The sequence below is a fragment of the Telmatherina bonti genome (assembly GCF_933228915.1).
Source record: "Telmatherina bonti genome assembly, chromosome: 9".
NCBI lineage: Eukaryota > Metazoa > Chordata > Actinopteri > Atheriniformes > Telmatherinidae > Telmatherina > Telmatherina bonti.
Window position 1 is genome coordinate 19,468,275 of NC_136627.1, and position 26,019 is coordinate 19,494,293.

General features: G+C 37.5%; 1 protein-coding gene across 2 annotated transcripts in view; it reads left to right on the forward strand.

The window, feature by feature from the left end:
* Positions 1 to 2,433: 2,433 nt before the first annotated feature.
* dync2h1 (dynein cytoplasmic 2 heavy chain 1) overlaps positions 2,434 to 26,019 on the forward strand; it is a gene marked incomplete at both ends in the record, with an annotated part of 106,450 nt that continues 82,864 nt past the window's right edge. For both annotated transcript variants that reach the window (XM_079246788.1, XM_079246787.1), the window contains 39 exons: positions 2,434 to 2,616; positions 2,725 to 2,898; positions 3,631 to 3,769; positions 4,445 to 4,563; positions 5,106 to 5,250; positions 5,703 to 5,848; positions 5,983 to 6,069; positions 7,004 to 7,138; positions 8,541 to 8,654; positions 8,754 to 8,865; positions 9,183 to 9,307; positions 9,493 to 9,668; positions 9,933 to 10,128; positions 10,219 to 10,314; positions 10,570 to 10,731; positions 10,883 to 10,981; positions 11,422 to 11,565; positions 11,836 to 12,060; positions 12,747 to 12,874; positions 13,071 to 13,186; positions 13,513 to 13,640; positions 13,844 to 13,993; positions 14,337 to 14,542; positions 14,874 to 15,029; positions 15,144 to 15,258; positions 15,845 to 16,015; positions 16,537 to 16,695; positions 18,041 to 18,109; positions 18,325 to 18,479; positions 18,724 to 18,856; positions 18,935 to 19,052; positions 19,153 to 19,265; positions 19,450 to 19,563; positions 19,766 to 19,916; positions 22,277 to 22,482; positions 23,160 to 23,342; positions 23,626 to 23,808; positions 24,041 to 24,264; positions 24,675 to 24,790. In XM_079246788.1, the coding sequence (XP_079102914.1) occupies positions 2,434 to 2,616; positions 2,725 to 2,898; positions 3,631 to 3,769; positions 4,445 to 4,563; positions 5,106 to 5,250; positions 5,703 to 5,848; positions 5,983 to 6,069; positions 7,004 to 7,138; positions 8,541 to 8,654; positions 8,754 to 8,865; positions 9,183 to 9,307; positions 9,493 to 9,668; positions 9,933 to 10,128; positions 10,219 to 10,314; positions 10,570 to 10,731; positions 10,883 to 10,981; positions 11,422 to 11,565; positions 11,836 to 12,060; positions 12,747 to 12,874; positions 13,071 to 13,186; positions 13,513 to 13,640; positions 13,844 to 13,993; positions 14,337 to 14,542; positions 14,874 to 15,029; positions 15,144 to 15,258; positions 15,845 to 16,015; positions 16,537 to 16,695; positions 18,041 to 18,109; positions 18,325 to 18,479; positions 18,724 to 18,856; positions 18,935 to 19,052; positions 19,153 to 19,265; positions 19,450 to 19,563; positions 19,766 to 19,916; positions 22,277 to 22,482; positions 23,160 to 23,342; positions 23,626 to 23,808; positions 24,041 to 24,264; positions 24,675 to 24,790 (5,671 nt within the window). The remainder of the gene's footprint in view (positions 2,617 to 2,724; positions 2,899 to 3,630; positions 3,770 to 4,444; positions 4,564 to 5,105; positions 5,251 to 5,702; positions 5,849 to 5,982; positions 6,070 to 7,003; positions 7,139 to 8,540; positions 8,655 to 8,753; positions 8,866 to 9,182; positions 9,308 to 9,492; positions 9,669 to 9,932; positions 10,129 to 10,218; positions 10,315 to 10,569; positions 10,732 to 10,882; positions 10,982 to 11,421; positions 11,566 to 11,835; positions 12,061 to 12,746; positions 12,875 to 13,070; positions 13,187 to 13,512; positions 13,641 to 13,843; positions 13,994 to 14,336; positions 14,543 to 14,873; positions 15,030 to 15,143; positions 15,259 to 15,844; positions 16,016 to 16,536; positions 16,696 to 18,040; positions 18,110 to 18,324; positions 18,480 to 18,723; positions 18,857 to 18,934; positions 19,053 to 19,152; positions 19,266 to 19,449; positions 19,564 to 19,765; positions 19,917 to 22,276; positions 22,483 to 23,159; positions 23,343 to 23,625; positions 23,809 to 24,040; positions 24,265 to 24,674; positions 24,791 to 26,019) is intronic.

Sequence of the window (26,019 nt, forward strand, 5' to 3'; positions counted from 1 at the left end):
TTAAAGTTATTGTCAACTGAATTGTCAACAATAAAGATATTGCTCAACAGTCTGACTGATCTCATAGAACTTAAAAATACTCTGTAAATGTGTAACTGGGTGTGAAAACGATGAGTCACCGGTTTCCCTTCTTTCTACAAAGGATTTATCAAAGAAACAAAACTTTCATTCCATTAGTGTGTCTGTTATTGATTTTAGTTCTGCTTTGCTTAATATAAAAATAATTTAACAATCTGACATTAAGCCCCTACTTTGACGGAGAACCTTAAGTCAAATTCAAGGTGAAAGATTATCACTGTACGTCATGCATTTTTCTTAACTTGAATTAAGTACAAGACAAATTGCTGCTTAAAAAACTTGGGCCTGATCAGTTAAACGAAAAGTAAATACAAACGAAATAGGAAATGACTGATTGAAATCAAGCATTTAATTTAGGCCCAAGGAACTGATTACTCATCCATGAACTGTAATAAAAATGTTGATAATCCTAATTAGATTGTTACATAAAGCACTATAGCTATAAATAATACTTACACTGAACATTTGTAATGTTATTCACAACACCAGTGTGCCTTAGTGTCTGCTATGAGAAAAAAAGCGTAAATACCTAGCTTTGAAATGAAAAATACTTTATTAATCCCCAAAGGGAAATTCAATATTGTAGTATATAATAATTCATTTGAGGAGGTCTTGTTCAAGAGGTTGATGGCTGCTGGCAGGAATGATCTTCTGTATCTTTCAGTCTTGCATCGGACCTGAAGAAGCCTCTCACTGAACACACTTTGTTGTTTCATCACTGTGTTGTGGAGAGGGTGTGAAGAATCTTCCATCATCTTCATCAACTTGTGCAGCATTTTCCTTTGTATTCTTCTATGTAGCCTAATTAAAAACTTCTGCTAGTTTTATAACCATATAGACCAGGGCTACTCAATTAGATATTCAGGTGGGCCAGATTTTCAAATAAAAAAAATGATCAGGGCCAATAAATAAAGCAGGGGAAAATAAATCAGTAAAAATAAATAAATAAAAAAGACATTTACATTTTGGAAAAATAAATAGTTTATTAATTTTCCATTTTATATTCAGTCCCATATGCCAGGGCCAATGGACAAAATAAAATAATGAAAATTCCAGTCAGAAACTATTTTTCACCTAACTTTTAACATAAAAATGTCATATCAAACTAAACTTCTCGATGTGATGCCTCCTCACATTATAATCTTTAAACACCAACACACTCATATTAAACTCATCAGTTTGGTGCTCGAATGTGACGACAATATAAACAAATACTTATCAGTCCAAGTGGGGTTAAATCTGCGGTTTTTGTTGTCACTTTTGCGTTTTGGGACTACATGCTGGCTAGCGCTACAACTTCAAAACACAACAACACGCGCTGGGGGTTAATGTTGCTAGGCAACCAAGTGTTGCATTCTTGGTCTGCACAACTGCAGGATTGTAGGCTACTTAATCAGGGTAGGAATGACTGCAGGTTCTTGATTAATATCTTTATTTTTTTACATGAGCTGGGCCACATTGAAGTTGGTTAAGGGCCGCATGTGTACGGTACATGTTGCTTGCATTTAAAGAGGGCCGATACCAAACAGGAGTCGCGCCCGTTCTGCGCATGCTCTACGTATATGGCGTACAGTTTGCGTAATCTGTATAGTAGAATACGAGTTACGGGCCGTAGTTGCTACCTAGTAACCACGCTAGCATTGGACACCACTGTTGAAGGCAACATAGCTACAACCTTACACCATGAATGAAGCTACCAAAGGCTTCTAGAGTACATTTGATGGCAGAAAGGTATAAAACCAAAGATTCTTTTTTTTTTTAGACGTCGCTGAAATCAAGCCTGATTGCTTATGAATAGCATTTACTTAATACTAGCTAAGCTAACGTTTTGTAGCTAGCTAAAACAGTTTACTCGTCCATAGTCGTGACTTTGCCACATATTTGTCACACACATTTATAGACAACTTTGCTCGAAGTACAAATAGATGCAGCAACTTAAAGAGCGTGTTGTCGATGAACGTACTGTGAATATAAAAAATAAAATATTGTAATGAATTCGCTGCCATTTTGGTGGAAGCTATTAGTTTTTAGCACTGTTAGCACGGATTTTGGCATCACATTGATACTTACTGGCAAGTCTGAGGTGATTTGTAAACCCTAAACGAAATGGTGTGAGGTAGAGGAGAATCTTTTTCCCCTTTTATTTACAGGGCTAGGGAGTTGAAAAGTTACAGACGCCAATATATAAGTTTATAAACCAACAGAATTAAATTAAATTGAACTTGAGAAAATCAAGTAAATGTATTTTTGTTTCGCGCAAAATAGTTTATTAACACCCATTTCATAGTGATCTTTATTGATTGTTTTCTAAATGTGTACTTTTATTCTTTATCAGTACTTATCTCAAGCTGAAAGATGCCCAGCGGTTCAGAAGATCCCCGCAAGAAGTTTATCCTGACCACAACTGGAAACTTCTATGGAGTAAAGCCTTCATCATCCCTAAATGACAGTCCAGAGCTGAATAACTTCTTGGATGATGGAAATGAATTCGTCCTTTCTGTCAGCAGACATGCCAGTGATCTCCAGTTGTCAAATAAGGTAACCGAATATATAACTGCAAGTGCTGCATATATCTGTTTGACAACAAGGATGTCCCTTTTTTAAGTGGAAAAAAAGAAAGAAAACAATTTAATACCCTTTCAACAGATTGAAACATTGGGTAACAGCCAAGAGACAGTTTTGGTGTTCTTCAAGCTTCATCCCACGGTAATCACAGAGGATAATCTTCATCAGAGCGTCCTTGTGTCATCCATGCTGGAGTCTCCCATCAACACCCTCTATCAGGCTGTTAAACAGGTGTTTGCACCTGTGTTGCTAAAGGTGAGCCTGTTCATGTGTTTGAACGAATTCAGTAGATGTTATTTGGAAAATGAGGCTGATGTTTATGACATTGAATATTTAGAAAATTTCTTCTTGATCACATATAAAAAAGTGTTCTCAAATGTGAAGCCATTTAATTCTGTTAGGTCTTCTCAAGCTGCTTTTTGGAGGACATTCAAATCACATTGCTATTGGGTATAGTGATGCAATGTAGATTTACAAAAAAAAAAATAGACCTCACTGTTGCTAATTACTGAAGAGCGAGTTGGCTGAAAACTGTTTTGGGTATCCAAATAATGTTGCTGGCTGAGCAAAGAACAGAATTGTTCATTTTTTCTTTTCTTTTTTTTTTGTTGTTAATTTTTTCAGTATATATATTTTCATATATTAAAACTCGTATTTTAGTACACTACATAAACCAAAACAGACAAAATAATAATAATAATAATAATAATAATAATAATAATAATAATACAAACACAAATAAAACAATACAGAGTATATAAACTGGGCCGATAGGAGTAAAATCAAATGAAGCCCATCAATCTCTATTTCTGAAAGTACGACAGTCTTGAAATATGTGTCCATTTCTATAACAGACATCAAGACCTCTCATTATTCAGTCTCTTGTCAATCAAATATCTTTTCTTAGTTCACTTTTCATTTTTGGGACATGATCTCAGAATTAGCAGAATTATTAATTCTAAAACTTTGTTGTTTTTTTTTTTCGAGGATGAACACTGGCGTTCATCATTTGACCCTAAGTTGGCTAGCTTGCTGAGTGAGCTGGAACTGGGCCTGGGTTCTGTTGTTCGCCAGTCTGGAGCCCAACCCTTACCTAAGAAAGGCCACAGGGAGGAAGACGTCCTGGGTATGGCTGCATTTTGTCACCACATGGAAAGAAATACACAGATTGATCATTTCTACAAAGTGGTCATGAAAACAGTAATTTGTCATTTTTCATAGATATAATATAATACAGGCCAGTTGGTCATCCTAACTAGCACTAATTTTTTTTATTTTGGACTTTATACACCTATACAGCTGCTTTCAGCTTTACTTGAGGAGCTGTTGGCTGAAGTAAATAGGTTGCCAGCCTCTCACTGCTGCCAACTTTAAGAACATAGTGTCTTGTCTACTGTAATAACTGCAGATAAACAAGGTTACACATTTATGACTTTATGTTCAATTAAGGATCCTCAAATGTTTGCTGTTTTTTTTTTTTTTTTTTTTAAAGAAAATGACCAGTTTCTGAATAAAATAATATAAATTGATCAACTGTTATGGCAAAATATGTTTGTCAGGAATAGAAAAAATCTATATTTATGGTAGATCATTACAGAGATAGCTTCTGTAAGCATGATGCTCTCTAACATTGATACTGACATTGATAAATATGCAAACAGTTACTTTCTTTTTACTGATTATTTTAATGGAAGCGGCTAATAGGAAAAAAAAATCACAGCATGTAAAAATATAATATGGTGAAAAGAAACCTTTAACTATTATAAGCCATTTGCATTAAGGTTTTGGATATTGTCTGCAGGTATCCTGACTCCCAGTGATGAGTTCCAGTTCTGGGCAGATCTTTGTAGGTCTGCTGAGAAGAGCAGTATGAGAGAAAGGGCAACATTCTTCTGTGAGCAGTTCCAGCACATACAAAAGGTATGCAGGCAAACTGTTAAGTACTCATTGAAAGAAAGAAAAGGAAAATGAAATGTTTTTTTAATCACTGAGAAAATTAACTTTATTTTGGCTTCATTGATAATATGCTGGGGTCTGCATGTTTTCCCCATGTATGGTTGGGCTCTCTCTGGGTACTCCGGCTTCTTTTCACCATCCAAAGACATGCATGTTAGGTTAATTGGTTACTCTAAATTGCCCATAGGAGTGAGTGTGTGTGTGTGTGTGGTTGTTTGTCTCTGTGTGGTCCTGCGATGGACTGGCGAGCTGTCCAGGGTGTACCCTGCCTTTCGCCCAAAGACTGCAGGGATCGGCTCCAGCTTCCCCGCGACCCTTCATTGGATTGAGCAGTTAGGATAATGAATCAATGAATGATAATCTGGTGAAATAAAGCCTTTCATTTTGTTGTGCATTTGATTGAGTTCAACATAAAAACCTTAAAACTGACTCCTGTAACATCATCACTGCTGTGAGTTGCCCATGTAATACTGTAAACAACATGCATCTTGATGTGTTTCCATTAGGAATACGGTGGTATTGACAGCTTGTCCATGTTGGATGTCTTGGACCTGGTGGAACAGAGCAGAGACACTCTCGATGATGTTTGGAGGCAGACTGACTTTGAGCCTTTTCCAGAGGCTCGTATGGTCCGTCTCATGGATATTATTGGTGAGAGTCTCTTAGACGTACGTAAACCAAAACCAGGAAATGAAAAAAAACAACAACATGCTGATGTTTTTGGTTTTGATTCATGTCAACACATTCATTATTTCCAACTAGTTAATGTTACTTCTGAAATAAACATTTTTTGAGAACTGAAACTAGTTTGTTTCCCTGAATTCTTCCATTTTTATTGAAGTGGTAAATGGTGATTAATCGTAATTTCAAGCTTGGTGAGCTCTAATTAAAAAGGATGTTGATTTCATTCAAATGTGACTAGTTAGTTTGGAGTAGTAAAGTACTTTTGCATACATGTTAACTTTCTAAAAAAAAAAAAAAAAAAAAATTAAATAAATAAATAAAGAGTATATGTGTCTCATGTGTGCAGTTGTATGTGTTGTAGCTGTATGTGGTAATTATGAATATGCCATTTTCCAATTTTTTGCAAATACATATCCAAGGTGGAGCCTTAGGAAGATACGTCCAGAGGAAGCTGAGTGGTCTTAAGATTTTTGAGGAGCCATTTGCTGTGGTGGGAGAAAACCTCAGAACAGGGGTCTCTATCTGTGAGCAGTGGGTGGCAGCTTGCGAGCATTTGACTGAACAGGTATGTCAAAAGCTGAACCTCCATTTTAACTGCGAATTTCACTGGAAATCCACCTTGAACTTGTAAAATCAAAACATACTAGATTTCAAATCTCTGTGCACAACTAAAACATGTTAAATTGTCATGGTTCTCAGGTTTGGAAAAGACATGCTCCACATGCGTGGAAGGGAAGCAAACACTGCCCACAAACTCTTCACTGTCTTGCTAAAAGACTGAATGAGGTAAAATATAGAAATATGTGGTTTTGATATATCAGTGTGAGAACTTTACATAGAAAGCACTTTGCTTAGTAATATGCGTTTAAGCCTGACACATGTCTGGCCTGCGGTGAGAGCTTTGAATTCAGTGGTTTCAGTACACTGGAAAAAATTGTTTTCTCCTCGTCACGCTCATTCATAGAGGAACAGAAGCCAGATTTTAAAGACAAGAAAGCAAAAGTGAAGCACCGTTGGACTGATTGAGAAGTGTCATGTAGAAATAGAGTAGAATAATTTTGTTGTCTGCAACATGATAAAATGTTGCAGTTTTTTCTCATTAAGAGTTTTAACGATCATGAAAGGAGTAAACTGACATAAAACATGACTGGAAGTTTTATATGTTCATATTTTGTCCAAATGATAGTCTTTACTTAAACTTTGAGATTGTTTATTGGAACAAGTTGATCACCATATTGACATATTCATTTTGAAAGAAACATTATGATGTGGTAAAGTCCTGAATTAAGTCTGAGTGCTCCTAGCAGATGTTTTTGTGAGTGTGACACTGTTAACCACATTGTTCCATTGCAACGTAAGTCTTTCCACTACTTCTTGGTAATGCCACGTGTCCACAAAGCTGTAAAAAAAAAGTGTTTTGATTACGCATGGAATTAGTCTCAGAAATGTACAGATGTATCTTTCCTCTTTTTAATAAGTTGCATCATTTACCACGTCAACAGGCCATAATGTTTTGGAACAAATATCTGCCTTGTTAGCATTTTTTCATTAAAGGCTGAATGAGGACTTGCACCATGAGTACCTTTGTCACAAAGCAAAGTTATTCAAAATATCAGCTAATTTATCAAATTATTTGTTATTTTTGTGGAATCCTGGAATATGAATTTAACAGTGGATAATGGTAAACTATGCTTATACATTCCCTGTATGTGTTTTCCAGGTGGTGACTCTGCGTGTAGTTCACGAGAAACTGCTGTTCTTACTGCCAGGAGGGAAGCAACAGGCTCTGACTTCAGATCGGGTGTTTGAACCTTTTTCTGGACTCAACCCCTTGCATTACAACCCTTATACGGAGGTTTGTTGCAGAAGACTTAATGCGTGTTGCTATGCAAGGTTCATTTCACCCCAGAGAGAGACTTCTACAAGGAAATTACATTGAAATTCATATATATTTGAACACTGACACAAGTTTAGTTGTTTTTGCTGTTTTCCAAAACCTATCCCAGATACAGCTATATATCAATATGGGCTTAAAATTTAGACATCCACCTTTAATTTGAGGTTGTTCACATCCAAACTGGATAAAGAGTTTGGGAATTACAGCTCTTTAATATATAGTTGCCACTTTTTAAGGGATCAAGGTAATAGGACAGTTGGCTCAGATGCATTCTATTATGCTCAACTTGAACTCAAAACTCTGCTCCACTTTGCCTGTGCTGACTATATTTTAGAAAGCATAATGTTTCTTACCGTTGGCGTTGAGATGATGTTCAGATATACGTCCCTTTAGAAATCAGAAGGTGACTTTGTAACTTAATGGGGGAGTGTCACCGTCTTCTGTTAGTTTTAGGAAATAGTTCAAGATTTTATGACTTGTTTTTAAAGTCTTGAATGGTATGGCATTATCATAATTCTTAGAGCTGCTACACCAGTATGGCCCAGTCAGATGTCTGAGGTCACTTCTGTCTGGATGTTCCATCATTCAGGCTTAAATCCAGGGGTGATAGAACCTTTTCGGTCACTGCTCCTAAATTGTGAAACAGTCGGCCTTTTCACATAGGAGCAGCTCAGACACTTTCTGATTTCAGGTCCTGGCTCAAAAACCTCCTCTTTGTGCTAACTTTTAAACACAGTTGAGTTTGACACATATTTTAGGTGGTATATGAAGGTGGAAACATGGAGGCCTCATCTTAAACTGAATAACTATGTTCTTGATTGAACACATTGATATACTCCCATATTCCCTGGTTAATCCATCCCCAGCCAAGCAGATAAAAGGTCTGGAGACAATTCCAGGAGTGAAACAACACTGTGTGGTAAAAGCAGCTCTCAGTGGCAGTGAAATAAATAGATTATCCTTAGGCTGAAAATGAAGAATACATTTGTCAGTATGTTATTAAAGCAGGAAGACCCACAACAAGCACTTACTAAAGACCAAGCAAACTATCACAAGTATTTCTGGGCCTAATAGTATGTTGTCTTCTGTCCTTTTCAGATTAGTTCAAAGAATTTTGAGAAATTATGAACACCACATAAATCTCTCTTACTACAGCAGAATTTTAAATCTTGTGTTTACAGACTTTGCCATACTAACCAATGCATTGAACATCAGTATTTGAGGTTTCATCCTTCTTTATGACGCTCATCTCATTGGATATTATATACCCCCCGAAAATTATTATTATTATTATTATTATTATTATTATTATTATTATTAATAATATTATTAATAATATTATTGTTATTATTATTTGTAGCCTCTGTGGAGAGCAGCAGTGACTCAGTTTGAGCGGCTAATTGTGCCATCAGAGCAGGAAGTGGCTGGTCGACTGAAGAGTTACATTGCTGATGTGCAGGACAACCCGCAACAGGTAGTGAAACAAGCCACTCTGGTTCAGCTTGTGAAATATTCTTAAGTAAGTGTGTTACCTCTTACATTATGTATGTGTGTGTGTGTGTGTGCTCCTTAGCTGCTGCAGGTGTTCCAGAAACACAAGGAGTTGATCAGACGTCCCACTATCAGAAAAGAGCTGCAATCAGAAAGAGAGACGCTACTGGCCAGACTCTTAGATTACAACAAGGGTACAAAGTTTTGTTTCAAAGCACTTACGTTTGTTTAGATAATGGACTGAAACTGCTGATTATTTATTGGGTCCACGTGATCACATTGTGCTATGGGCATAAATGGAAATGCTGCTTCCATATGTTTCATATAAGTGAAAACGTGAGATTCTCTGAAAGACATAAATGTTACCTTGTTTTTTAATGTCTCTGCCCCTAAAACCATGAGATGAAGTGTTAGCTGAAGGCTAAATGTTAAAATGTGTGCAGTGCACAGAAAGTCAGTGGTGACATATTGTTACTTGTCATCCTTCACCCTTCTATGATGATTTTCTTAGGCTTGAAGAGTGACTTTGAAAACCGTTGTCATGGAGAGCCTGGAGACAAGTCTGGTCCACTCACTGGCAGGAACCTCCCTGAGGTGGTCAACAAAATTGTTTGGGTGCGACAGCTCTTCCAAAAGGTAGCCGAGTGTGTGTTTTTTGTTTTAAAACACGCACTCATTTTATTTTATTTTGTGTGATTGACCATCAACCAGCATGAAATTTCTAATCTGTCGTTGAGATTCCGTTCCATGATCCAGTGAAAACTAAATAATACTTCTCCTTCTTTACTTCTTCTGTTCTCATAATTGCACTGTGACACCAGGTAGAAGACTCTGTCCGCATTGCAGAGGCTCTGCTTCCGGATCTGTCTGGTTTCAAGGGTTTCCTGCACTTCTGTGATGACCTGCTGGAAGTTCTGAGGGCGTACGAACAGGAGCAATTTGAGGACTGGTCCAGAGACATACTGTCTGGACTGGCTGATCCAAAGTCAGGGATCAGGTTCGAACTAATACAACATCTAACCTTAGCTCTAAAGACACACATAAAAAGCACAAAGCAACACTAAAAACAAGAATTTCATTTAGTCAGTGAAAGTATTTGGATTATATCTGTAATATTTGTTTAAACAGCCATGGACTGCTGGTCAGAGCTGTGATGCATCTGATGTACATTGTTATTTAACAGAGATTATTGTGTTTTGTTTTTTTTTCACGGATGTTGTATTCTGTGGTTCTACTGTTTATGTTCCTTTCCACTTTGTAGTCTTCAAGCCAGTAACCGTGTGATGGACCTGGACAATGTAGATGGCAGGCTGAAGATCCAGTACTCAGACAGACTAGTCAGTCTGCTCAGGGAGGTCAGACAGCTTTCTGCTTTAGGCTTTCCCATTCCAGCTAAGATACAGCAGGCTGCTAACACAGCAGACAAATTCTACAGACAAGCTATTGTTCTGAAACAGGTGAGGGTATCCATTAAGATGTGTATTTATTAATTCATTCATTCATCTATTCTATCAGTTCGTTATTGGTATTGTGTTACTGTGTTGTAGGTGGCTCATTTCTACAACACCATTGACCAACAGATGATTCCCTCTCAGAGACCTATGATGTTGAGTCTTGCTCTGGCTTTTGAACAGGTCATAAAGGTACTATTCACCAAAGGAAGCAGTTGTTTTGCAGCTTCTGTTTGTGTTAAGATATTTCTGATGTTATTAAAGTGAATTAGTAGCTGTTTTTTGACAGCTCTAAACACATGCAAAACAAAATTATTCCTTTTCTTGAATGTATTATTTAAGTACATTACATTTCTCAAACATCATATAATTTTAAGGGGATTTAAACTTGACTGGAAAGGATTTAATGCTGTCAACTTTGATAATTTTTCTACTTTTCTTTGTTAGAATCCTCGTTCCCAGTCCAAGGAGTCAGGGGGTAAATTGCAGATCACCTGGGATAACCCCAAAGAGTTAGAGGTTTATATCACCAGGCTGCAAACAGCTGCTGAGAAGCTCTCCACCGAGAACAGGAAGTTACGAAAATGGCACACTGACTTTGTTGACAAGGTGTTGGCTCTTGTAGTGCAGACGCAGTGTGAATTAATGTCATAAGCTCACATCTTTGAAACTGTAAAATTTCCCCACTGAATCCGAGACGAAGCACTGCAGTCTAATTGCTTTGTGTGTTTGTCTGCACACCTGTGGTGACATTTCTCAGGTGGTGACACTAATGAATGTCGATCTCCTGAGGCACCAGCAGCGGTGGAAGGATGGCCTACAGGAGCTCCGTACTGGCTTTGCTACACTTGAGGCTCAGGTATTACCAAGTTACAAAGTTGTGTGTGTTTAGTGTTGGACTCAGTAAAATCTCAAAATATGGTACAGATGTGGGTGAGACGAAGCCGATCACCATGGACTTCCATGGTTATAACAAAAGATATCTTAGAAATAGTTTAAAATCAACTCTTTACCTTCATATCAGACAGCTGATGATCTCAAAGAGATGTCAGGTCAGTGATCAACTTTTTAGATTTTCACATTGCTTCAGTGTATTAACAGATGGTAATTTATTTAAGTATTTGTTAAAATTTTACGCAATTTGGTGGTGATTTTTCAATAAAACAGAACAAACGTATTATTCCTGCCTGGAGAGTTATTGTAAGGACATTGTGTATGTGTGTGGTTATATATATATATATGTGTGTGTGTGTGTGTGTGTGTGTGTGTGTGTGTGTGTGTGTGTGTGTGTGTATCTAGGGCTTCAGGTCTGATGACATGCGGGCCTGGCGTCAGCACTGGAACCATCAGCTATACAAGGCTCTAGAACACCAGTATCAGACAGGGCTGGAAGCTTTGAACAAGAACTTGCCTGAAATACACATAGACCTCATTTTCAGGTCAGTGCACGGACTTTTGATTGTACAAGTTTCAGTCTTGCTCTGCTCAGTAACTGTCAGTGGTTATTTGTTATTTTCTTTTTCTTCACACTAATTTTCACCTCATCTTAAACCACTTGTGACATTTAACTCCCCCTTGTCTTCTTTCTCGAAGCAACTCATCTTGATAAAGTTCCCCTTTCCCTTCCTGTAGGGCTCTTCTACCTTCCTTGATGAATGTTGGTTAAGTAGTAAAATGTGACCTTTTTATGAATCCACCCTTTTCATCAGGCAGGGCCGTTTACAGTTCCGTCCACCATTTGAGGAGGTGAGAGCGCGATATTTCAGGGAGATGAAGCGTTTCATCTCAATCCCGAACCAGTTCAAAGGGGTCAGCGTCCAGGGGGAGGAGCTCATCTTCAACGTCATGATTGATAGAAACGCTTCTGGCTTCCTAACCATTTTCAGCAAGGCCGAGGACCTCTTTAACCGCCTCCAGGCTGTACAAGACAAGTTCAAGGTGCTATAACAGAGATCATTATTGACTGTAATTAGGTCAGGGTAAATTGTTTCTTTAAAAATGTTTTTGTATGATACTCCATCAGGACAACTATGGAAGATCTGCTGAGAAATTATGATACAAAAAGATCATAGCGGTGCATTTTGGCATGTGCAATGATTTTATAATTTGACACCCGAAAGCGGATTTGAACATGGCCTCAGAAAGCAAAATCTGACTATTAGTTATAGCTTAAAAACTGTGATTAATTTGCTCCAGAAGTAATAGTTTTGACTCTGCTGTTAACTCGGATTTCCTCTTTTTTTTTTTTTTTTTTCTTAAGAGTTCCTTGTTTTAAACTTGTCACATTTGCTCAGTGACCCATTGCAGCTCATTTGTTTTCTTTGAAATAGCAAAACTTTGATCATCTGTCTTTGTTCAAGGTCAATTGTTTTCTCCATAAACTACCCTGACAGAAAAGTGATGTTGATTCCCTTTAGTGTGAAGCCATGCATATCTAAAAGGGGAAAGCCCTTAGGCCAGCCTTCTAGTTATGTGTTATCTAACCTTTAGTTTCATTTTTTATTTCGTCATCTGTGTGTAGTATTGTCACACAGTTTTTGTCAACTTTTGCACAGATACATTTAGAAACAGGAACTATACCTTGCAGCGACATCATTTTGACTCTTTGTGCATATGTGTTGTAGGAGTGGGTGGTACTGGGCCAAGTGGATTTAGAAAATTTAGTAGAGAAGCATCTGACCTTTGTCCAGGACTGGGAGAGAAATTTCAAGGCATTGAAAAGCAGAGGGAAGGATTCAGAGCGTTTACCCAGGTACATCAAAACACTGTAAAAACAACAAAAAACACAATCAAATTAAGATAAACATGGCAAAAAGTAAACATTCATATGTAATATCTAAAAGCAGATCCTTGCCATTTGTTTGCTCCAGTTCTTTCTTAATAATACAGGAGGTTTTACATTCACAACTGAGTTTCAGGCTGTGCTTCTCTTGTCTTACCTCTGCCAGCGAGGAAAAAGTCGACTGTATTACAGTCAACTGTGAGCCTGTAAAAACCGTCATAGACGATCAAATCCAAAGGTTGTTTGATATGCTCCTCCTGTCACTCAGGAAATCTATACAAGGTAAATACAGACGTCTCAACTTCTTTTTTTCACAGTTTATATTTATTCTTTTTATTTTATTTTAATTTGATAAAGCACAATCACACTTAATTCCTGCTATATTTCCCTCCTCTGCAGCACTAAACACAATTATCTAACATATAAAGTGTATTTCACACCCCACTCAAGTGAAATGTTTTCTCCTGGTCTTTTTTTTTCTTTGATATTGTGCTTTTTGTTTTTTGTTTTGTGCTATTTTAGCCTCATGACATCCCCCTTGACTTGCCATTTCTGTTTCCTTTTCTGTTTCCTTTTCTTTGTGCAATCATCTTCTTCCTTGTTTTCAGGACACACACATGCGATAGACAGTTTTGTATCTGAATCAATGGAGGCCCTGTCCATACGACCAGAGAGCATGGAGGAAATTGGCTCAGCCAAAGGCATATATAATCAGATACTTGGCCGCAAGCCTGAAGTAAGTCGACACACTCCCACACCTGGGTTAGGAGCTTTCCTGAAACATATTATTAACAAGTTAGACTTGTTTAGAGAAAATTCTCTTACTCCAGTATAAGCCAGTGTAATGTAAAGCCTTTAACAGAGACCAATAAGCCACCCTTATGTCTTAATGTTTGATAAGGAATTTGAAAGAACTCAGCTACATGTGTGTGCATGCAGATCCTGCCTCACTTCCAGATTGCTGAGGAGAAAAACCGCCTGCTGCGTGCTGTGGCTGGCGCAGGTCTGGACTCTCTGTCTTCCTTGAGGGCCAAATGGGACAAATTGGAGCTTGTCCTGGAAAGCCACCAGCTCATGATAAAAGATCAGGTGACATCACCTCATAAATACACACACTTGTTATGAATCATTTTTCAGTCATGGCAGCATTTTTTTTTTCTTCCAACTCATGCCTTCTGCTCTACCGCCTTTGTTTTTCATTACTCTTACATCCAAAGTTCATTGTCTGTCTAATCAAAGTTTTACTGTCCAACCTTTCTTTAATTGATACACATACAGGCAGACAGACTTTCGTTATCACCTTGGGCAAATTCACTCCTGCCCCGTAGCTCATACTCAAACACATTTACCCATAACAACATCCAAACCTCTAATCTCTGACCTTGACAGTGTCTGTGTGCTGCTTGTGTTTTCTTGCTTGCTCCTTTCATAGGTGGAGGTGATGCGAAGTCATGCTGCAGGTCATATCAGTGCGTACAGGACAGATCTGGAGCGATTTAAGGCACGCTGGGATCAGTTTAAACCTAAAGATGAGATGCTTGAGACTGGTGATCATGCTGCCCTTCTTGGGTGTCTTCAGACCATCAGAGACAAGCAGCAGGAGTTCCAGGAACTTGAGCTTGTTCGTAACAAACTTCTGTAAGTTTTATGTAATTTACTGAGGTTCTGGATAGCTAAGGTTGTGTGGAAGGCTCTTGCTTTTGCGTGATGGAAGAATTGCTTATATATACCTTCATTATAAAATACCTAAGACTTTGAAGCACAAGAATTACTATTCCTTGAATGCGCCTCGGATAACACTACATTTGCTCTATGTAACGCAGCAAACCTTTTGTAAAAATCTGCATGTGTCACGAATTTTGCTTCACTTGCATGTTGACTTAAAATAAATAAAACAAGAGTTGGCAATAATAATTTACCCATTTGGCAGCAATTCTTTGTAAATTTGATTTGAAATTGCCTTTTGCAGCGAGGAGTGCACCTACTTTGATCTGGAGCCCCCAGATTTCTCTCTTGCAGAAGAGACAAAAATAGACTTGGAAGAGTACAGCCAGATGTGGGGTCTGTATGAGGAGTGGCTGCAAGGCTTCACAGAGAAGGCTCAGGAGGACTGGATCACATTCAGGTAGGAGAAATAAGTTTAGGCCTTAGTTTCCTTCTCTTTTTTAATTATTGTGTTGAGGTGTGAACCAACATATCTTCTTTACTGTTCTTTTTGTTTGTTTCTTGTGGTCTACAGGAGTAAGACATATCTATTTGAGGAGTTTTTGCTTACGTGGCAGGACAGATTAAGAAAACTAGAGCAACCTACTGCCATGTCGGTTAAACTACAAGGAGAAGTGGACAAATACAAGGTATTTAGTTGTGTGATCAAAAGAACAATTGATCCTTGTGCTAGACTCAGGCATTTTCTTTTATGTGCAAATTAGCATTATTTACACAGCAATGGTCACAATGTAGAATCTTTAGAAATGTTATATTCATAGCACTCAGCCAAACCAAAATTGTGTATATTTCAGCTATTTGTACCGAGGCTAAACTTAGTCATACTGTATTTTTCAAAACCTTTATATTAGGAACAAAAGGAAACGTACATTTCAACATTTTGAAGATCTGGAAAGCTTCCCATGAAACATTTTAGGCTAATGACGATTTAAGTGAGTTCTCCAAGACTGGGATTCTGGACCTGTCTAAAAAAACAGAAACAATGAAGGGTCCAAATCATTGACCCAGACAGAATTGCAGCAAAAAGTTGCTGTGCAATTTTAGTATTTTTGCCCTTCTAAATAGCATAATCAGATAATTTTAAATAGGTAGACAGTTGCAAGCAAATCCATAATGCAATCAATAATCTTCTTTTGGCCATAAATGATAAAATCTTTTTGGCGGTACGTGAAATTAAATGAACAGTTGTCTACATCTTCTTGCTATTGTGTTTAGAACATGCTGCCTGTGCTGAAGTACGTACGTGGGGAACACCTGTCGCAGGACCATTGGCTTGACATGTTTCGTTTGTTGGGTCTTCCTCGAGGGACGACTTTAGAAAGACTTACCTTTAACGATTTTCTTAGTGTGGCAAATATCATCACAGAGAAAGCACTGGAGCTCAAGGTTTGTACACTCATGCAATTGCATGTCATTAGGGACAAAGGACTCTTGAAGTAATTGTTATACTTTTAATCTTATTAGAGCTATCTTATTGTGTAATGTGTTTGGGAATTTGCGCCGATCATCAAATAAATATTTTGAAAATTGTTGCTATCATTCTTAAACTGCATATGTTATACTAAAATACGTAAAGACAGAATTACATTTAAAATATGCCCATACAAATATACAGATGTATATAATTTATATGACATATCCATACTTATACATGAACTGTAAAGAGTTGTATACTGCATATAGTGAAATATAAGAAAGAACTTTTCTTCTAAAGTGATAAAACACAGTTTTCTCTTGCATTTTCATTGTCTAATATTATGTATCACTAGTCAGTACTGACAGCTACATGGTAGATTGTGGTATTGCTGCAGAACATTATTCAGGGCTTGTTGGTGATACAGAGATAAAAGTTTTAACCCTCCATCTGACATGATAAGTATGTGCTTTCATATGTACTTGTAATTTAGGATCTGAACAGTCGTGCTCAGGCAGAGGTGACAATCAGAGAAGCACTTAGAGAGCTGGATTTGTGGGGAGCTGCAGCTACTTTCACCCTCACTGAGTACACAGACAGCGGAGGGCGCACTCTTACTCTCATCAAGGACTGGAAGGACATTGTCAACCAGGTGAACATATGTAACACATGCAAATGCATATAAAGTAGATGTCATATATACTGGATATGTGATAAAACTCTGAGGCATGTATTACTGGAATAATAATTTCTTATGAAATGAAATGGAATGAAATGAAATTAAATTAAATGAATGAAAAATACTTCATTAATCCCCAAGGGGAAATTCAATATTTCGATATAATTATTCTGGAAAACCAAAGGTTGTTTTGAACGTTTAGACAAAAGACATATTCTGATATCACTCATGTTTTAAACAAAAGACCACAAAGGCTGTTTTGTTGCTCTTTGTTCTTGGTGAGAGGAAGTCATCTCATTCCTTTTTCAGCAGGCTTTGTTATATGTATTTCTTCTGCTGCTGTGTGCTTGCTTTTGTTTAGATTTTAAATATTTCAGACATATTTTACTTTTTGTCCATTTCTGAATCTGCAATGGCTCCCATAATATAATAAAAGGAACATTGAGACTCAGGACACTTGCCTCAACTACAGCAAGGAACAAAGTTGAACAAAGGCTTAGAAATGTTCATTTAGCTCTGATATACTAGAAGGGTTAATTGGAAAAACAAAGGTTTCATTAAGCAGTGATCGTGTTGCCCTGCTTAGCCATTTATGAGTTGTGAAATTGGTTTATTCACATGGATGAATGCAACATGAAAACCCTGACTTCTGTCCCAGGTGGCAACAGTGGCTAAATTAAATATTTTCTGCTGCTTTCATTATATTGTCTTAGCTGCATGCTCAATTTGAGTGTGTTGTTTTTTTCAATAAGCGATCTATGTAAATGAGCTGTTCGATCTGGCACATTAGCAAATACTTTATGTATAATCAGATAAAGTTTAAACATGATTCAGTTCTGCTTGAAACAGTTTCATGAAACTATAAAGGGTCTGTTGACTGCAGGTGTATGTCAGTATATCTCTAACACCTTTCAGTACAGTAAAAGTAAAACTGAAGCCTTCATGATAGATAGATAGATAGATGGATAGATATAACTATTCATCCCTAAAGGAAAATTCAAATTGTCTAGTGACTCAATAAAAGCACTCACTCTTCCACTCTCAAATAAATCAATGAATAATTGAACAGACATTGGTTAAAATCACATTAAAAGCACAATAAAAACAACATAGCCACTCTCTCAATGCATGTAAATGTGGGAGTAAGATTCTGTAGGTTCATGAAGCTTAGATGGGTCGGGTAAGGGGGTTAACCTCCAGTGATTGGTGGGTAATAAAGGCACTGAAATGTCTCATGTGAAATGCAGGCATATATGGTGAAATAGAAATCTAAATGATTAGCAAACATTGGCTTCATCACTGTCCTCGGTCCATACAGGTGGGAGATAACCGCTGTCTGCTGCAGTCTCTGAAAGACTCACCCTACTACCGCAGCTTCCAGGACAAGGTCAGATGAAAGATATTCAATCCAGGGAAATGTGTTTTGAATCTTCTAATACCATGTCTTTATTTATTTATTTATTTAATTTTCTCTGATTGTATTTATTGAGGACATAGTGTGCTGGTCAATATAATTTATTTCTCATCTATCTCATATATACAGATCGTATCTATACTGAAGCAAACCTAATCAGTGCCATCATGTGACCTCTCTCTGTCCAGGTCAGTCTGTGGGAGGTCCGTCTGTCAGACTTGGATGAGTACCTGCTTAGTCTGAATGCCATTCAGAGGCGCTGGGTTTACCTGGAGCCCATTTTTGGTCGAGGAGCATTACCTCGAGAGGAAGGCCGGTTCAAACGTGTTGATGAGGACTTTAGGTAACTTGTACTGGAATTCAGCCGTCGCTGTTGCATTCCATATTTAGAGTCAAATGACAAATCTGCATAATATATGATGGGTGTTTTTGTGCCACATAAGTTTTGATGCACTATTTATTTTCTGTTTATGTCGCAGGTCTATTTTGCAAATGATATCACACTAGGGTGGCATAAAAAATGCATTATTGAGAACAGGATGTACTTTATGAGCAGTAGTAAAACATTATATGCATGCATTTAATAGGTGTATAATGTCAGACATCCAGAGGGACAACAGAGTTGTTTCTCTGAGCTCACGAGCTGGCATCAGAAGCTCCCTGGTTACCATACTAGATCAGCTGCAACGCTGCCAAAAGTCTCTCAACGAGTTCTTGGAGGTATGCCCATCCATTTCTGTTGGTGAGTAAAGCTAGCCTGTGACTTGTCTTTAATGCTTTTTTGTGTCATTACTACAGGAGAAGCGCTCTGCCTTCCCACGATTCTACTTTATAGGAGATGATGATCTTTTAGAAATTCTAGGACAAGCAACCAACCCAAGTGTCATCCAGTCGCACCTCAAAAAACTCTTTGCTGGTCAGCTATGCTTTATCTGTTCTGCATCATTCTCTGTTTTCTGTCCTCTTATGTGATTAATGAACATGGACAGTAATGGGCGAGTGGGTTTTCTGTGCAGGAATCCACAGTGTTGTTTTTGATGAACAGTGCCAGCACATCATCGCCATGTGTTCTTTGGAGGGAGAAATAGTGCAGCTCAGAAATGTCGTGCGCATCTCCAGCCTTGTCGAGGTAAAGTCTTTCTGGAGATTTCAATTTGTTTACAGTATATTATGTTCTTTATGCATCTTTGAATGGACACATGAAGTTGGTGCTTCAAGCAGTGCGTATTGTTCCTGTTTTAGAGAATTATGTTGTCTTTATGAACACATTTTTACTGTTTTTTGCTGTACATAAAGTCTTCACTTCTTTCTAGGGGTGGTTAAGTGAGCTGTCTGCAGAAATGAAGGACACTTTGAAGCAACTGCTGTATGAATGCCTGTTGGCGGGGAGGAAAGGAGAGGTTGACCCATCACGCTATCCATCACAAGTAAACACAAACATTTTTTATTTGACAAGTTCTTCTTGAATGTGCACTTGCATCTTTTTTTTTAAGCTGATGATGTTGCTTAAAGACGTCCTTTCAGTTAATTTCCATTTATAATTATAAAACAATCTCTGCAGTTTCTGAAGATCATATGTAAAGGACTGAATTGATTGCTAAAAAAGTGACAATTTTTTGTCCAAAACAGATTTTGTGTCTTGCTGACCAAATCCAGTTTACTGAAGATGTGGAAAGGGCTATAAAGGAGCAAAACTTGCAGCAGCTGGAGATAGAGCTTAATAGTAAACTGGAGCACTACACCACTGTGGACACCAGCTCTGACGACCATCCTAATACTGGTAAGATTTAAGTGTTCACCGTTTTGCTTCAGCTAGCTTTTCTATTTTTCCATTAAGGATCAACAAGGCAGAATGCTGCAACATTAAGATAGCATATACATTTTTTTTTTTTTTTTAATGAAAGATTTGATTGGTGTATCTCATCAGTTTCTGTTATTTGTTCTTCTCATGAATACACTTTAATATACAAGTGCTCCTTTTTTTTCTTTAAATCTTCTTTAAGTTCATAATCAACACCTCATTCCTGAAAGTGTGGGGAGTATTTTACTGTCTTTTACTGGCTTCACTGCCATGACCCCGTGTGGGAGTATTAGACACCAGTTTAAAAAGTAGTTGTGTTTTCAGTTGCAACACAACATATTTGTATCCAAGCAGGGACTTTTTATGTGTCACAGCAGAGTTTTATAGAAGGCAATATGATATTTTAAGTGAAAACAAGGAAGCTTCCTCTCAGCAGTAAGAAGATGAGAAAAATCTTTGACTAATGGATGCATCAGAAGAATTTGATAAACTGACAGTCTTACAATATTTCTTTTGTTAAGAAGGTTTAAACAGTTCACATACATTTGCTGCACTTTGTTCCACTATTAGACTTTCTTTTACGTGTTTAGTTGTTACACTCATATCAAGATTGTGTTTTGTTACCCAGGACTGAAAGACTATTTCCAAATGACAGATCTTGTGTGAATCTATTCACAGTTGGTGAGACCCAAGGGGCTGTAAGAGGGAAGTACCCTTTAAAGCTGTGCACGTAGATGGTGACATACTGATTTAATGACCCAAAGCTGAATATATGGCAGCATAAATCTCGATGGCGGAGTTTATCCTCAGAACTTGAACTTGCAAAAAAGACTCAAATTTTAGTCTTTGCTAGTACTCCTTTTTTATTCATGCATGAGATGAAAAGCTCCTCCATAATGCTGGTAGTGGCATCATTTCACAAGATATCACTGCAAATTCAAAATTTCTTATGTCATATATGAATGTATTCATGAACGTGCTCCTTGTTTCTTTACTAAGAAATGGTATCTGGTGAAAGTTAAAATATCTTTTTAGGCTTTTGGATGATTATACCTCATATTTTTTCATGCCAATGTGAGATTGTCTTAAGGGGTTGTTAACTGATTGTATGGCCCATGTTGTGTTTATTATGCATGAAAACCTGTCAGTTATATTTGAGATAGTGGTACTTTCCAAGATGGCATCTCATCACATCACTGGCTCTGTTAACTATAACCAAGTAGCTAAAGAGGGTGTAGCTCAATGCTTCTAATTACATCAACTTAAGGGAGTCAATAAAGATAATCAAATTTCCAGTTCACCTAAATAGGCTGTAAACTCTGTGTGAACATTACGCACTATTTATTCCCATTGGAACAGAAACAAGACAAGTTGACGTGCATTTATTTTTTGTGCTTCTGGTACTATCCTCACACCAGTGGCGTATCCTTGTGAATATGACTATGAAAACACCTACAAGAAAATTATTAGTAATCCAAGAAGGATTTATGATGAAAAGATTATATTTGTAAACTTCAGTGCAAGAAATGCTTAGAGCTCTAATATTTGTTGTAATAAGTTATTTGGTATTATTTATGTGTTTACAGTTACAGGAGTAAAACTTTATTTATATAAATTTAAACTAGAAAGTTGTGACAGGGCCCTCAAACTCATGTATGTTTATTCAGTCAATTAATTTAATGTAATAGTGTCTTTATCATGACAGTACTGTTTTTTTCAATCTACTAGTAAAACTAAATCACTACCTCTTCACAGCATTTTAGTTACTGTAACATTTTTTAAATAACTCAAGGCTGGCTGCCAAATACTTTGTTGTTATCTATGACCATCTATTTCTTTTTTTCCTGTTTCTCATTTATATTATATTTCTTTGGTTGAACTAACTTCGTTCCTTCTGTAACAGATCCTACATTTTTCCTTGAAACCACTTCTGTTTACTGTTAACATAAGCTGACAGTGTTATGTTGCGATAAAAGCTGTTGACATTCTGTTTTTATAATAACATTAGTCTACCATCTTAAAACATTGTAATCTAATAACTTATGATGTAATTGAAACCACAAACCTAAGTGAAACAATTGCTTAAATGAACAATACGTGTTTGTTGACATCCAGCACATGAAAAGAACTTTATTGTGGGAACTTTTTTTAACTGCTCTGGAGATGTATCCAAATTTACAACATGTCCAACATAACATAACAAATTGTTTATACAGTTTAAAATGTTAAAATTACTATCATACATTACATAAATCAACCCTCTTTTTTTTTAATAGACATTGATGTGATGGGTGATTTAACAGATTCTGTCTGATATACCTGTATGGCTCCCTATCCAGAGTCCAGTATCCTACAGCTCAAACTGAAGGCCTTGATTCTGGATATAATCCACAACATCAGTGTGGTGAAGCAGCTTAACCAGACAGGTGTTACCAGTATTGATGACTGGGCCTGGAGGAAACAGCTCCGCTTCTACATGGGACCAGACAAATGCTGCTACATACATATGGTGGATGCACAATTCAGCTATACTTACGAGTACCAGGTATGATGGAATAAATGTTGCAACAACTTCTTTCTTTCTTCTTTTATGTGCTTCTCAGGTTGTTCTGAATGACCTTTCCTAAACCCTTACTGATACTATTGTTGTTTGTTAAATGAAAGAGGAATTCAACTGCACTGAATTTAAAAGGGAAAAAGGGAAAATTACCAGTACATCATGTTTAATTAGAAATATGTATATTTTTCATGATAAATGTCTCCAAAAAGAGATATTGTAAATAAAATCAATATTCTATGGACATTTTTTATTCACATCCATCAATGTAATAAAAATGCAAAGGCATAGCATCTTGAATGTTGTTGCTATCTTGTTTCCTGTTGGTTCCAGGAAAAAAAAAAAAAAATTTACCTTTTGGGGGCACTGTTTATGCAAAGATAAGGAACAGAGACCATAATGTGCTGTAGTCCCTCACTGCACTTCACTGGAAACATTTAACCAGACTAGACTCAATGTCAGTCTTCCTCATTTTCTTTGCTTGACTACATTTTTTTCATTTCTTTTTTAACCATCGTCTTCTGTTTGACTTTATCAGTTACTGGCTTCTTTTGATGTCTCTCGTGCCCCTCCAACCATATCTGTACTTCTGTCTGACCATCGTCACTCTACTTTCCTGTCTTTATCACTGACTTTCCTTCCTATCTCACCCTCCTGTCTCTCAGGGGAATGCGGCAAAGCTTGTGCACACTCCACTGACTGATAAGTGCTACCTGACGCTTACCCAGGCCATGAAGATGGGTCTTGGTGGGAACCCCTATGGGCCTGCTGGCACAGGCAAGACTGAGTCAGTCAAAGCCTTAGGGGGCCTCTTTGGGCGTCAGGTGCTGGTGTTCAACTGTGATGAGGTACAAAGAAGCTTCTTGTGTGAAAAAAGGATGCTTTAGCATCTATGATTTTAAATGTTTCCTTTGAAATTGTACAACAGTTTGTCAGCTGTCACATGAAACCACCGCTTATATTTCTGACAAAGATGCTCAGTGTACTGGTCGGAGTAAACACATAATGCTTATCAAGACATATATGCAGTAAACCACAGTAAACTTTCATTTACTTTATAAGCACACAAAGACTTGGCTGATAAGTAAGATACCAAGATCGCTGAAGTGTTTTTTCTGTTTTTATTTTTAGGGTATCGATGTGAAGTCAATGGGACGGATATTTGTGGGTCTGGTGAAGTGTGGAGCATGGGGCTGCTTTGATGAGTTTAACCGTTTAGAAGAAGCTGTTCTGTCTGCAGTTTCCATGCAGATTCAGGCCATTCAAGACTCCCTTAAACATCACAAAAACACATGTGAACTGCTGGGAAAGGAGGTTAGAAAACACAGATAATAGCTGCAAAAACAAAAAAACAGACAGCAGAGCAACTTTTTTCATTGTTGTATGCATTTGTTTATTCCATTGGCTCATGATAGAACTCTTTCCTCTTTCTTTGTCAATAATCAGTATGCACTTATGCTTTGTATTGTAAATCTTTAAGCAACTGATAGAGCTACACTGATGCTTACATAAAGTGAGTTTTTCCTCCCTTTTGTCCATTCTCCAGGTGGAATTAGACCCAAACTCTGGAGTGTTCATCACTTTGAACCCAGCAGGAAAGGGCTACGGAGGCAGGCAGAAGCTTCCAGACAATCTGAAACAGCTGTTCAGACCTGTGGCTATGAGCAGGCCAGACAATGAGCTCATTGCTGAAGTTATCCTCTACTCAGAAGGCTTTAAAAATGGAGAGATCCTCGGCCGAAAATTGGTTGCAATTTTCAACCTGGCCAGGTAGAACCGGAGGACTAAAGTTTTCTTAGTTTAAATACAGACATGCATGTTAGGTTAACTTATCTCTTTAAATTCCCCCCTAGGAGTGAGTCTGAGTGTGAGTGATTGTTTGTCTCACCATGCTGGCCCTGCTATACAGTGCAGACCAGTGTGTACCTGTTTCTTGCCTGCTAAGTGCTGCTAAAGTACTGTAAATTAGACAAGGCGCTATTAAAATGGATGGATGGAATATATGTTCATTAAGTTATGACCAGAGTATGAATTGGTGTTGCTACCATTCCAGCCTGCTATTGTCTATCAACTACAGGAATAAATTACCCTCAATGCCAACCTTGGGGGGCTACAGCCAGTGCGATAATCACCCGAGACTGTGTGAGTATGCATGAAAATGTGTCTTTATTTTCGTTAAGGGAGTTGTTGACACCCCAGCAGCACTATGACTGGGGTCTACGTGCTCTGAAGACTGTGCTAAAGGCCTGTGGGAGTCTCCTGCAGCAACAGAGGAAAACTCTCAACAAGGAGAAGAGTAAGTCTCCCTCTGGCCGTTTTTTTTTTTTTTCCCTTTTATTCTTTTTCTTTTTTTGCGGTTTTTGCTGTGAGACAGTTTCCCTTTCTCAATATTGTGGCATGACAGGAGTGTCATGAGGAAGTGAATTCTGTACTGGCCATTACCTTGAGTCACATTAGTTGCTACCCAAAAACCATTGTGAAAACTGTTCCAGACTTTAGTCACAAGCATCCATGAGTGTAGATTACATGTGAGAAATGTTAGGAATGCACAGAACAATGATTCACTGTTAACAACAGGGCATCAAGTAGAGGTTTACAATTCTATTCGATCCCAGCTAATCACACAGTCAGCTGACTTGACTGATCGGTGTGTAGACCTTTAAAAAGGGACTATAGATTGCAGTAACTGCTCGTAAAAGTACATTCAAATCTCCAACAAAAGTAGCAGTTGTGCAGTTTCATTGTGTTGCCAGATACCAATGAGATAATGGAGTACATGGTGTGATACGTACAGCTTATAAATAAAAATGACATTTTTTTTATGGTGGATTACATGTGCAGTTCTGTGTCATTTGATATGTGGCAGCCAACCAGTAACTGAGAGCAGTGAACCAGCATTTAACCGGAATTTAAAAAACATTAGTAATATTAATTATTTAACATCCAGAAGAGCCAGACTTTGCTTTACTTATATAGGCTGTGTCTATATATGTGTCTATATCTGAATATGTTTTTTTTTAATTTATTATCATTAATTGCTGATATGGAATGTCTGGAATAAAGATTATTATATATTATATATATGATATTATACCTGATAATGTCACTGTAGTCCATAGTCTGAATGTAAAAAGGAAACTGGGTGAAAACGACATGTCCACACGTGTGGAAATGAAAACATCTTTACTTACAGGTCGTCGTGTTTTGACATTCTGGCCTTCATTACAGTCTGTGGAATTCACACCATACACTCTCAGGTGTTTACAGGCTTTTTACTGCTTTTGTATCTTGAAAGTAAGAAAAGATGTGCTAAGAATCCTTACACTGCCCCATATAATCCAAACATTTATTTTGTTGTCATTTGTCAAAAATATCTATGAAATGTGTTCTCTGAGAGGACTGTAAAAAATTCAACCTTTGCATCTTGGAGGTAAAATGTTGTATTGTAGAGTTAAAGGATCCAAATATCATGTCTGCTTAAAGATGCTCGTCTTGTACGCAACAAGGTGATGTCTCAGAATACTG